The sequence below is a fragment of the Acyrthosiphon pisum genome, chromosome A1 (assembly GCF_005508785.2).
Source record: "Acyrthosiphon pisum isolate AL4f chromosome A1, pea_aphid_22Mar2018_4r6ur, whole genome shotgun sequence".
Taxonomy (NCBI): Eukaryota; Metazoa; Arthropoda; class Insecta; order Hemiptera; family Aphididae; genus Acyrthosiphon; species Acyrthosiphon pisum.
This window is the reverse complement of record NC_042494.1, coordinates 75,862,648-75,876,994: the sequence shown is the minus strand read 5'-3', so window position 1 is coordinate 75,876,994 and position 14,347 is coordinate 75,862,648. Positions and strand designations below refer to the sequence as shown.

The window sequence follows — 14,347 nt, the reverse complement described above, 5'->3', positions numbered from 1 at the left end:
TCATTAATTGGCATGGAAAAAAAAAATTCCGAACCAATAAACCACAATAATTTAAAAATGATTGGTGAAATACTGAAATGAATTGGGGGTGCTAGTTTGAAACGTGGGGGTGCTAAGCACCCCCAAGCACCCCCCCTATGTGCGCCTATGCTAGTATGTATAGTCATTATAGCTTTATATTGGTTATTTTACTTTTTATAGCTAACTGCAGTTAGTATACGTTGGCGAGTACAATTTCTACTAATATTATCAAATACATTCAAATACATTTCACTTATAGCAAAATGTATGCGAAATGTCGGGAAAATACATACAATCTCCCGACTTCACGTAAGGGGGAACCCGCCTAACCATCAATACGATAGGCGTTGACAGCGCTCCCTTTTACTATAATAGATCGGCTACCTTAAATTTTCCACCGAGTCATGATAGGTAGCGCTTTTCGGTAACTGGGTTACTATTTTATAGTAAGCTTTTAGTAGTAAATACTCACACATTTACATGCAGACCCGCATGCACACACATAGAAAAATACCTAAACTAAACTCCTTAAAAACGGGCGGTGTCGAATCCTCTTGATTAGCATGCTGATTTACATGCGCCATATAAAATAGTAGGATTAAGTAATTTAAAAATAGGGACACAATGTTGTAAGTTGATGATGTGCTACTTGATATTTACTCGGCTGCATGGAAAAACAATGCATCATAGATATTATATTTTTTTGAGTATATTATTGTAGTAGGTACTACATCGAACTGACAATGACATAATGGTGTTACCGATCATGAACTGCTCGAATTATCGACGTTCGTCAATGGTTTACGGTTGCGATAGGCTTTTTGTCGTTAAGTAGTCGAAATCATAATATTATTATACAATACTTCGGAACAAACCTACTTTACCATCCTTTTTTTCAATTTTTTTTTAAAAATACGCGGTTTTTTATGCTGAATAAGTGTTTGAAAAAATGCTCGGAAACTTACCGTTCAAAAGTTATGGCAATTCAATGTTGCAGTGATTACGCGTGTATAGGCACTTGTCGCACCATTTCGCAAATCTAAAATATCTCCCTATTAATTACTGTGTAAACCACCTCGGGTAAACTTCGGTTTTCCTCAATATTGTTTATGAGTACATTTATTGCCAGCGTGGTCACTCGCTCGCTACACCCGTTCGCTCGTCCATTCAAAAGTATATTTTATAATATCGATAAATTTGAATTGTCATAACTTTTAAACGGTAAGTTTTCGGAATTTTTTTCAAACACTTGAATTCTGTATAAAAAAATCACGTATTTTGAAAAAAAAATGGGTGTCCGGTAAAGTAGGTTTATACCAATATTTCAATCAATTTTATATATAAATATGAGTTTTAAACAAATGTCGAATAAGTACAATTTAATCGTATGAAAAAAAAAACCAGCCAAGTGCGAGTCGAACTCGAAGGGTTCCGTACATAAACGTGTGGGCAACACTGCTTATATTATATAGGTATTCTAGAATTTTTAGTATTTGTTGTTATAGTGGCAACAGAAATACATAATCTGTGAAAATTTCAACTTTCTAACTTTCATGGTTCATGAGATACAGTCTGGTGACAGACGGATGGTCGGACAGCGGAGTATAATAGGGTCCCGTTTTACCGTACGGAACTCTAAAAAATGTATATTAATGATGTATATTAATAATAATGTTAATACTTGCTATATTATCGTAGGTAACGTATAATTATTGCACATTACATAGGTAACGTTTTATATAGAAGTTCCTAGGGGCAGCAAGCAGCATATTATAAGTTTATTTACTAAAACGCGAAATCGATTAAAAAAAAAAAAAATGCGTAGGTACTCAGTCCAAAAACTTAATATCTATACCTACATATGTTAATAATTTGAATGTTATTAGGTACCTATATCGCCAACAATATTATGTTTTCACAATAAGCTGATTACGTTATGCATCTTTAATCGTGAATTAGGAGATAATTCGATTTTATCAATCGAATATATAAGATAATGAAAATTATTTTGGCATTTATTTGCACCTATCTCATGAATTAACTATCAACATATTAACGGATGCATACAATCGTGGTATATAAACTAGTTATGTTTTGTGTCAACATATCTCTAATAGGCTCCTATAAATATAAGAAACTTTTATAGCATATAATAATATTTTATAATTTAACGTAACTTTTCGATAATTATCTGAATTAATTTTTTTGAGGGAATATTAATAATCGGTACAAAAAACCATATTGTTTCATGTTCATTATTTATGATTCGTATTTGGATATTGTTGCCGATTAGGCAGTGTTCGGGTTAAATAAGTAATTTTTTATCTAGATAAAGATAAAGATAATACAACTCAAATGTATCTAGATAGAGATAAAAAATAACTTAACTCATATTTATCTAGATAAAGATAAATACTTTTTTATCTAGATAAAAAAAAAGATACAATTATTTTTTAAATGGTTATATATTTTGGTATATTTTAGTTGGGCACTGGGAACATAATAATAATAATGATATAAATAAAAATAATTACATTATTTATAAACCATAAACTTTGTTTGAGAATCTGTATAAATATTTAAAAATTTAGTACAATTTCGCGATTTTTATCAATAAAAAATGTATCTAGATGAATTTATTTAGATTAGTAAAAAAATTATCTAAGATAAACGTTTAGATACCTTGTAACTATTTATCTAGATAAGATAAAAGATGAACAAATAATTATCTAGATATTCACCTAGATAAGTCCGAACACTGCGATTAGGTAGCCATGTTCATAGCCATAACAATAGGTATATTGTAAATTGTAATAGGGCAATACGTGCGAAAAATGATTGAATGTCTGGATTCATATTTTATTTTATTTTAATTATACGGGTTTGATCCTTTTGAACATGCACCATTAGTGATAAGTCATTACACATTTGTGGTAACAGCTGAAGTCATTACAAAATAGTAATTAATATTCATATACAATTACAACAACTTATGATATAGATATTGCACATAGTTAGGTCAATAAATCGTTAAAGACACGATCTGTATTGGCAAATGTCATTAGACGTCTTGAAGGTACATTACTCATTAGTCATATACGTTGGTATATTAAAAAACTGGTAGTATAATTTCATAGTAAATTCACAAAAAATATTATAAGTAAAATATAATAAATACTTACACGTGACATCAAATGTGAAGGGATTTTTCCTCATCAATTTTGAAACTAAAAAATTTATTTTACTCTATATTTTGTCTTTTAAATTGTGAGTGTGTGTAGTTAATCAGAATAAAAAAGCTTCAATATTTAACTTTGAAGAAAATTTATTGTAACAAATTGGATCTTGTTAGTACTTTGGGGGTCAAAAGTAAAAGTTCTAATATTCGTCACAATAAATAGTAAATAAGAAAAACTAAAAATATTGTGTGGCTAGGACGGGAGCTTGTTGGTTGTGGGGAAGTTAGTCGCTGTGTTTCGCTCAAGATTAAAAATTGAAATTTCCTTCCCACACGAGCCACACATACTATTTTACCACGCCTCTGCGTTCATCAATCACGGCAAAGGTAATGCAACAATATACAACAACCATGAGTATGGGGGATGGAGTGGCCGAACAGACTACGGCTGTAAGTTGTAACGCGCACTGTCGCCGATTCGAATCCCGGCCACGGGCCACACATCGCTCTATGGGCAGACAACTGTCTAGACGGCAAGACTGCCATCCCCCAACTAGGCATGGCAAAAACCTACGGGTGCCTAAATAGAAATTCTACCAAATAGGTGTCCAAAACTAGGCCTTCGTTCATTTTTTATCAAATAGATTTTTTATTCTATTAAATTTTTTTTTATAAATTGTGGATTTTTCATTAAAGATATAAATGCTCTTTTATTTAGATTTTTTATTAAATAAAGATTTAAAAAAAAGGTGAACTCTGATGAACTCTGATAAAAAAAAATGAACTCTGATGAAAGAAAGGTCAACTCTGATGAAAAAAAGACAACTATGATGAATCTTGAACAGGGGTGGAAGGAATGACTTGCAAGTTCTAGACAATTACTCGCAACATTTGACATAGATTTTGAACGGATTGTGCGAAGTCACACCGCCAACATCATTTTTTTTTTCTATATTTGTTTATTGAAACGACCTCAAGGTCTTTGACAATGCTTATCACAAGTGGGTAGTAGGGAGATCATGTGATCTATTTATCTATGTATATATCACTATATGCATGATACTACCCCCCTTCTCAAAGAGGAGACATGTGCGATCTTCACTCCCAGTGGAGTGGGACCTAGTTGGAAGCCGGATGACGCAATCGGACGACAGCACGCCAGCACAGACACCGTCAACATCATGGACGTATCTTGCAACAATCAGATTATTTTACTGTGGCAACTCTTGTCCCACAACATGCTTATCAATATTTTCGGCTACACAGCTCAGGTTTTTTGTTACACTCACGACCATAACGCTCCGTTTGTCCGACTGTTTCGCGTAACGCTTTTTAAAAACTTTTTATATTTTTTACTTTTGACCCTTCCCCCCTCCCACCAAAGTAACAACTATATTCATTTTCTACAAAAAAAGATACTTCTGAAGAAATTTGAAACATTTTTACTGTCCTAAAAGGTGATGACAGATTAAAAAATTATAAAAAAAAACAAATTGTTGTGAAATAAATATATTCATCGCTACGCTTAGAATCTAAAAAGTATAATATTTTATGTAGGTATACTGAAAAATTGGTTTCCCCGTTGTAAAAAAATTTCTGTGGACGCCTTTATGCATATATCACTCCATTTTATCCTGTTCAAGATAAAATACTTAAATATGTTATATTATGGAATGTGTGAACTAAATATATGAATGGTACTTAATTTAGTGACAATGATTTACCTCTGACTAATTGGTCAAATGTAGTACTTGACACCGGTTTGTCTATAAAACAAAATACACTGCATTTTTGTTCCAAATAAACTAATTATATGATTTATAAATTTAAAATCCCCTCTGTAGTCTGTAGATCATTATTATGTCATTTTGAATAATTAATCACTACCGTTGGATTTTCCGTGTACATATTAAATTGTTAATTTACTAATTATAGCAAGTTACAAAGTTATAAGACTTAGTTTATCTTAAAATATTAGGTAAATATTTTAGTATCAATAATAATTTTATTATTTTAAATATATTTTATTTTAGTAAAACAAGATATAGATTACGATACTTATACGTAATAAATTATAAAGACTTATTATAGTACCTATGTTGTTACTTTTGAGATTAAATTTAACATTCTATATACTTACTATTCATATCTTTCATTTTTTTACAATAATCATCATAATTACTATTGGAATCTTTTGGATAACCTAAAAAGTAAAACGTTTAGTTAAATGTAAAATAAAATTCTGTCATTGTTTTTTAAATACCTACCTAATAAATAATTTAAAAAAAAAAACGACCCTATAGGGTATTCTGTATACAGAAGCATTAATACAACTCAGTTAAATACAGATAAATTATATAGATAATTAATAAATATAACGAGTTTTTAGGAATATAAAAATATTAATAGGTTATATTATATATTTTATTTATCATGATCTTGGTTTTGAAGTATCTAGAACCCTTAGTCCCATTGGAATGATTTCTAGTAGAACATTTATATGGATCTATAATCTGGGATACTTACATCATTTCTGACACTTATCAACTTGAACGTGTCCAACAAAGATTTTTGACATTTGCTTGTTTTGTGGAAGGCTTTCCCCATTTAGCTCACAATTATACAAATATCATTAAGAGGACGTGATACCCGCATGTGCTGTCTCCGTCTTACAAGTGCGTAACATACCAAATTATACGCAAAGCAGAACACGTGTAGCTCCGTTAGCTTAAAAATTAGAGTTAATTGACCTCTTATAAAATCTAAAGGTAAGATTATTATCCAAACAACCTCATGGGATTTTTATTATATTTTGGTTTTAAGCGAGTTATGAGTACTTTAAAATGCAAAAACAATTTACAATTTGAAAATATTCATAGCTCGCTTAAAAATTTAAATATAATAAAAATCCCATGAGGTTGTCTAGATAATAATCTTACCTTTAGATTTTATAAGAGGTCAATTCACTCTAATTCTTAAGCTTACGGAGCTACACGTGTTCTGGTTTGCGTATAATTTGCTATATTATGCACTTGTAAGACGGAGACAACACATGCGGGTATCACGTCCTCTTAATATTAATTTCCATAGCGGTTCCGCATAAAAAAAAAAATTAATGTTTGGTGTTTTTCTTTGGTCTTCTCAAAAAAGATTAAGAAACACTATATTAGAGAACAGTTAAAGAATATCTCAAGCATTAAAACCTCAGAAAGCTGTATTGCTGATGACAATGCCACGTCCCACCCAAAAGTTTTGATATCCGAATTTGTTGTCAAGTTTTTGCTCACAACGTGGGAATTTGCTCATCGCGATTACCACACTATCCTATTTCGCAGATAATTGAGAGTTTACTGTATTTTCTACTAAATAAAGTAATTCAACTTCTAAATAGCATGGAAGTATTAAAAATCTGCTTTTGCTATAAAAAATGAATTATTTTAATGTTTATAAGTATCTGATACATTTATTACTTATTAGAAGTAATAATCGGTGGTAAATTACACATACTTCGAAATGTCCGAATTCAATTTTTTATACATGTATGAATTTGATGACAAATTATCTAAGCTTTACAGAAAGTCGATTTATCAATTTTTCATTTGAAAGGACAAAAAAAACGTTTTTTTTTCAAAAATAATGATATTATATAAATATTATATCATATTTATATTATCATATAAATATGATTATGATGATGTTCTCTGTATTTTGATTAATGGTTATAATATAGTCCAGCTATAATTTTACTCATTAGGCCTACATGATTTTTAATAATTAAATTCAATTTTTCTTACTATTATTTTCTGGTATTTTGTCATCCCGTTTGTCATTACTATGCTGTATTGCTAATTGTAATTTGGTCATCCAATCCATAAGTTCAGGCTCTGTATCTGAAGCTAAACAATAGCTTTTGTCAGTATCAACCATCCGTAATTCGAAGCAAAATCGACCTTTTTTACTGTTCTAAAAATTTAAAGAAATAGTACCATTAAGACACTATCAAATATAAGTAAAACTTAATGTGTTAAGTATTTAATAATTAAAAGTATTTACCCGAATTACTTTGTCGCATAAATCCATAACAATTGTTGCCTTAGTATCTCCTTTTTTATCATCCTTATAAACTTCTAATATATAGGTACCATCAACTTGTTGTCTATAAATATATTATGTGTGATTTAAAATTAATAAAATTAAATTGATATCAATTTAAAAAATTATTTTTAGTTAAAAGTTAAAATATTATTACTAAAAAAAACCCAAGTTATGATGTATATAAATTTACTTTAATATGCAAAAACGTCGTTTAAAAGATTTTGAACCAGCTAAATTAGCAAACATTCGTTCCGAGGCACCTCCGCCACCATCAGGGCCTTTATACAAATATCCTTGTTTGAATAAAGCACTATCATTTTTTATTGTTTTCCAATCCTGTATGGATTATATTATATTATATTATATTATATCTAGTAAAGCTCAATTTTATTGTTATACAGATTTAAAATATAATAGCACTTAATCATAACAATTGTATTACTTTATCTAATCCATCTATGTCTGTATCAATCTCATAAATTTCTTCTTTGAAATCATCATTTTTAAATACCCTAAAAAAAATTAAGTAAGTACTGAATATACTCAGGTATTATATACAATCTAAATTAATATGGAACAATGATATAAACATAATTACTCTGATGGGAATTGAATATACGATCCTGAATATGCATTATATTTATAATGTATAACATGCCAGTTAGCTGAGTAACTTTCTATACATCTTTTTGTTAATAGTGAACAATCTGTAGTGTCTGCATTTGAAGGAATACTGGGGTCCATAGTTCGATATCTTCTAGGTAAAACCACTTGCTATGTAAAAAGAAGTTTCATTATGTTAAAAAAATATTACATTTTCTTTCAAACAATGAGATTTGTAACAACTGATGAACTTACTGAAACATCATCAGAAGGATAAAGTAATAATTCTCTTTGAGGATCATTCTGAAAAACTGTATGGTTTTTAGCAATATAGTCTTCGAAGTCTAATGGATCTACTTGAAAACATTTTTGCTACCACAAAATAAAATAATAATATTAATACATTAATTATAAACAGAATAATGAAAACATAGGTACTATACTTTTTCAAAAAAAATAATATTTAGAATACCTAACAATAATATGAATTATATTTATTTTATTTTTATCAATAATAATAGAAAAAAATATGACTAATTAAGAACACTTTTTATGAACAATTAGGTAATCTTAGGTAGGTATTTTATTTTCGAAATTGAGGTAAAACTTAAGGCTCTGAACTTTTTAACCTAAAATGTTGAAATGACCCAAATTAATTTTAAAATTTAAAATTAGAATTTTATATTTTAGTTTTATGTTTAATTAATCATTATTGAGCTATTATAAAATTTCAGCAGAGAATATAATGATATTAGAGCAACAGAAAAAAAATAGGAATTATTAATACCTACCTAATATGTGAAATTAGGACAGTTATGGCCTGGGGTAGAGAAACTTTTGTTTAACAGTGTAATTATGACATTATGATCTAGTTAAAAGGTTTAAGTTAAAAAAAATAGTTGCCTACAATACCTATTATTTAACATTTAAAAAGCCTGGTCAATAGTACGCTCCAATCATTGAATTAAAAGCAATACGCATAAAATCATTAAGTAGATATAACAATCTACCTAGTTAGAAACCGCAATAATTGAAAACATCCATTTATTCAGAATTAAATATCAAAAATAAGTAATTTAAAAAAGTATTTTACAATAATGAAGTTAATTTACTAATTGAGACTTACGTTATTTGAACTATCGCGGACAACTTGAGATACAGTTTCTCGAAGTTGAGCTGCCATTCCTGGCCGCCCTAAGCCTTTGGTGAATTTTCTTTCTCCCATACTCAACTTTGAACTCGACTAATGTATAAAGTTAAATATAAATTACAAATAACATGAGAATACATTTTTAAATACATAGGCAATAAATTATAATTAATTTGAATAATGAACATGGAAATATTGTAAAAGTTAGTAATGCAGTAATGTAGAAATATAATGTAATATATTAGTAATACTATGATCTATGAGCAATTGAATATAGTTATAAATTATAAGTCTTAAAGATAATTTTAATTTGAAATGTCACTTGAATATTCGGCTGTCGTCTCTAGGCTCTAAGCCACCTATAATTCATTAATATATGCCGCGTACCGATAATGATAACAATAATGATGGTTGATAATATATGATAAGGAGCCAAGATCATTTTGAGCAAGATGGACTTATAAATCCGCCTTGATTTTCAGTTTTGAATGTTTTGATATTTTTAACATTTATACATATTAGGTAGCAGGTACCTACCTACTTGAGGATAAAAGATTTAAGATAAAAATTGATAGTTAATAACTAATAAGTACAAGTGTCAATTAACTGTTAAGTGGTAACTGGTAAAAAGTGTCTATGGAGTGTCGTGGACTGCCCGACGGCCCGAATATTGTAACTATTGACAATAAACATATTACATAGGTACCTATACATTTAAAATAATCTAAAAAGTGTTCGTAAATCCCTATCATAGCCTATGTCATGCCCTTGGGTTGTGGCTTGCATATTATTTATTTTAAGTAGGTAGTAGGTACCTATAATTTTGTTATTTAATATTATGTATTATATTAAATTATTTATGGTTAGGGACTTCTCTTGTATTTCCTTATTTTTTTTTAGTTGTAGTTATTTTAGGTAAGGTATAAATTTGTTATGTGGAATAGTGAAATTAAATACAAAGTTTGACTGTAGGTATATTTTTGCAAAGTGCACAGGTAGGAATTTAAAATATGTTAACACATTTTTAAATTGTATTATTGTTAGTTGTTAATAATGTAGTATTTTTGGACTTTGGTCAATATCGTGTTTGGATAACGTTTTTGAGAAAATTAGTCAAATATAATTAAAAATGTATACGAGTAGGTAACACTTTAAATTTGTATAGATAGCTAATATTTAAACATTTAATACAGCGGGTTTATCATTAGTATAAATCTTACTGAAACAAACATTTTAAAACTATAAAAATTATAAGTACAATTATTTTTATAGACTTGGATTTAAAATTTTGAAATTATACCTTTACCTAGAAATTTAAACAAAAAATAATTTAGTTATTTTCATGAAATTCAAATGTTATTACCGGGATATTTGAGTGACATAGGTACCAAACATGATAAAACTGACCATCCTGACTGGGACGTTTTAGATTTTGAGTGAAACGATGAATATATTGATTAATAATTTTGCAATGATGTGTGTTTCTAGGGTTCCGTACGGTAAAACGGGAGGACCCTATTACTAAGGCTCCATTGTCCGTCCGTCCGTTTGTCACCAGGCTGTATCTCATGAACCATGAAAGTTAGAAAGTTGAAATTTTCACAGATTATGTATTTCTGTTGCCGTTATAGCAACAAATACTAAAAATATAGAATATATAATATAAGCAATGTTGCCCACATGTTTATAGCTGATGGTACGGAGCCCTTCGTGCGCAAGTCCGATTCGCACTTGGCCAGTTCTTTTTTTATTTTTTTTTTGTGTCTGTCATCACATTTTAGGACCGTAAAAGTGCTTGAATTTTCTTCAAAAGTATCTTTTCTGATAGGAAAGTGCATATAGTTGGTACTTTTTATTTTTTTTTTTGGGGAGGGGGGGTCAAAAGTAAAATTTTTCAGTAGTTTTCAAAAGCGACGTGAAAAACAAAAGAAAAATTAAGGAGAAACGGGAATTTTTACGCAAAATCTGTTTTCGAGAAAATCGATTTTGGTTTTTAGTGCAACTCCAAAACAAATGACCGTAGGTATATAAAATGTTGACCGAGTATTTATATTAGCATTCTCTATACACCATAACATTTTCCAAATATTTTGACTTATTTTGAGCTATTTACGGACATTCGTAGTTTCCATTTTTTTTTTGTCTATAAATATCAATAAAGTTTTATCTGTTGGGTCAAAAAGTGTAAAAAATTAATGCAAGCCTCCTGTATTGTATATTGTAATTGTTACAATAGCAGTTCAAAAATATTAAAAATACATGGGCACAATTTTTTTTTATAACCATTTAAAGATCGAATTTTGACAAAATTTATCAAATTTAAAATTAAATAATTATTTTGTAAATAAAAATTCATAAAATTTTCAACTTTTATATCTAAGGATTGAAAATTTATAGTTTGAAAATACATAAGCACAGTTTATTTTTATAGTCATTTTAAGTTGTAGACGAAATTACATATTAAAAAAAGGTGGGAAAGTGGATGTCGCTCTGCTGTACAGTAGATTACAAGTGGGTCACTGTATAATGGATGGTATTAAATTTTAATTCAATGATATAATATCATTGTATAGGAAAAACGATTTTGAGTGGAGACGGAATGTCAGTCTAGGTATAAGACATAATATTAAATATGTTATCAAAAAAAAATTGATCTATAATAGGAACCTATAATAAATTCCAAATTAATCATATCACAATATCTATTAGGTACTTATAACGCGTTATACATCAAAAACAAACCGTGATACTATCATAGATATATAATAGTATACTTAAGAAGTTTCAAGTATACCCACGAAATATATTATACAATCACAACAAAATAACTAAAATAGTTATTCCAGTTTTTTAATATGTAATTTCGTCCAAATTTGAACTTAAAATTACTATAAAAATAAACTGTGTAAATGTATTTTTTAGATTTTTTGGTAACAGAATTAATTACTTACGTGGAATCTTGTTCTAAATTTTCAATTCTTAGATACAAAAGTTGAACATTTAATAAATTTTTAACCACAAAATAATTATTCAAATTAAAATTTGATAAATTTTGTCAAAATTCAATCTTTAATGCTTATAAACAAAAATTGTGCCTATGTTTTTTTAATATTTTTCAACTGATATTGTAACAATATATCAGGAGCATTTTATTAAATTTTTACACTTTTTGACCCTACAGATAAAACTTGATTGATATTTATAGAAAAAAAAACAAAAAAAATGTAAAACTGACCATGTCTGTAAACAGCTCAAAAAGAGTCAAATTATTTTCAAAAATTTATCGTGTATAGAAAATGCTAAAATAAACATTCAGTGAAATTTTCAAATATCTACAGTCATTCGTTTTTTAATTACAATAAAATAAGAAAATCGTCACATGATAAATCGAGCGAGTATCAAATGTTGTAAAAATATGAATTTCAAACGCTCATAAAAATTTAATTTGACTTTCTTGTTGACATTTTTTTTTTGATAAAGGTAGACAATATTATGTGGAATCTTGAAATACATTTTCAAATCTTAGATTTAAAAAGAAAAATGTTTACGAATTCTTAACTCAAAATAATTTGCTAATTTTCGTGATTTTTACATATTTTGTCAATTTTTGAACTTTAAATGCTAATAAAAAAAACTGTGACTAAGGATTTTTAATATTTTTCAAATGTCATTGTAACAATATAGTAGGAGCCATTAGTATTAAATTTTCAAGTATTTTTATTCGACAAATAAAGTTTTATTGACATTCTTAGAAAATAAAAACTAATTAAATTGGAAACTGAAATTGTCCATAAATAGCTCAAAACAAATCAAAATATTTTGAAAATTTTATCATGTATAGAAAATGGAAATATAAACAACCAGTGAAAATTTCATGTATCTACAGTCATTCGTTTTAAAGTTGCACCAAAAACCAAAATCAATTTTCTCGAAAACAGATTTTGCGTAAAAATTCCCGTAATATTGAACATTTTCATTCAGGAGAATCAATTTTGTATTGATAGTTTTAAGTTAATTGACCTACCATCAAACATAAAGGGAAGAATATTATCTACGGCATATCTAGGCTTTTAATTGATATTTTAATTTTAAAGTGAGTTATAAAAAGATAAAATACTACAAGTTTACGATACTAACTCGCTTTAATAAAATATCAATAAAAACTCGAAAGATGACCTTCGTAATATTCCTACCTTTATAAACTTGACTATTGGTATCAGGTAAATTAATCTAATATTACAAAAGTGGTTCTACTTAACCTGATGCCCAGTGACGACCTCTTAACGTAAATAGGGCATATATGTATATAATTTCTAAGCATTATATAAGTTTGTAGCACTCCTTTATTGAGTACAAATACTAACATACAAAACAAACGAAAAAACAGAAATTTTAATGTTTAATCAATTTGTTTTTTTTTTTATTTTACTCATTATCTCATATAGAAAAAGGTAGCTAAGTGGATGTCGCTCTGCTGTACAGTAGGTTACAAGTGGGTCACTGTAATGGATGGTGTTAAATTTGAATTCAATGATATAATAATATCATTGTATTAGAAAAACGATTCTGAGCGAAAACGGTCAGTCAGCCTATGATATTACTAAGTATATCTGATGATATTATTGTGAATAAAGTAATTTATATATTATAACCTATTTACGTGGAACCTTGTTTTAAATTGTTTATCCTTAGCTATAAAAGTTGAACATTTTATACATTTTTAACTAAAAATAATTATTAAATTTTAAATATGATATATTTTGTCAAAATTCGAAATTTAATGCTTATAAAAAAAAATTGTGCCTATGTATTTCAACTGCTGTTGTAACAATATATCATGACTCTTGGATTAAATTTTTACACTTTTTGGCCCAATAGATAAAACTTTATTGATATTTATAGAAAAAAAAACTAAAAAAATTTTAAAAAAAAAATGTCCGTAAACAGTTCAAAAAGAGTCAAATTATTTAAAAAATGTTATCATGTATAGAAAATGCTAATATAAACATTCAGTGAAATTTTCAAGTATCTACAATCATTCGTTTTTTAATAAATTACAATAAAATAAGAAAATCGTCACACGAGAAATCCAGCAAATATCAAATGTTGTAAAAATATGAATTTCAAATGCTTATAAAAATTTAATTTGACTTTCTTGTAGACATTTTTTTTTTTTGATAAAGTAGAAAATATTATGAGGAATCTTGTATTACATTTTCAAATCTTAGATTTAAAAGAAAAATCATTACGAATTCTTAACTCAAATAATTTGCTAATTTTCGTGATTTTTCCATATTTTC

General features: G+C 28.0%; 1 protein-coding gene and 1 long non-coding RNA gene across 2 annotated transcripts in view; both read right to left on the bottom strand.

The window, feature by feature from the left end:
- LOC100163414 (dedicator of cytokinesis protein 9) overlaps positions 1-9,562 on the bottom strand; it is a 34,553-nt gene extending 24,991 nt beyond the window's left edge. The window contains exons 1-8 of the mRNA XM_001946726.5: positions 9,435-9,562; positions 9,024-9,140; positions 8,153-8,269; positions 7,893-8,068; positions 7,737-7,806; positions 7,485-7,630; positions 7,253-7,355; positions 6,994-7,162 (exon numbers count right to left, since the gene is read on the bottom strand). Coding sequence (XP_001946761.2) covers positions 6,994-7,162; positions 7,253-7,355; positions 7,485-7,630; positions 7,737-7,806; positions 7,893-8,068; positions 8,153-8,269; positions 9,024-9,122 — 880 coding nt within the window. The 5' untranslated portion in view covers positions 9,123-9,140; positions 9,435-9,562. The remainder of the gene's footprint in view (positions 1-6,993; positions 7,163-7,252; positions 7,356-7,484; positions 7,631-7,736; positions 7,807-7,892; positions 8,069-8,152; positions 8,270-9,023; positions 9,141-9,434) is intronic.
- LOC115033760 lies at positions 2,708-5,402 on the bottom strand. Its single transcript, XR_003839069.1, has 4 exons — positions 5,340-5,402; positions 4,924-4,965; positions 3,204-3,248; positions 2,708-2,961 (listed from the first exon to the last, which is right to left on the bottom strand). It is a non-coding gene; the product is annotated as an uncharacterized LOC115033760 (long non-coding RNA).
- Positions 9,563-14,347: the final 4,785 nt, after the last annotated feature.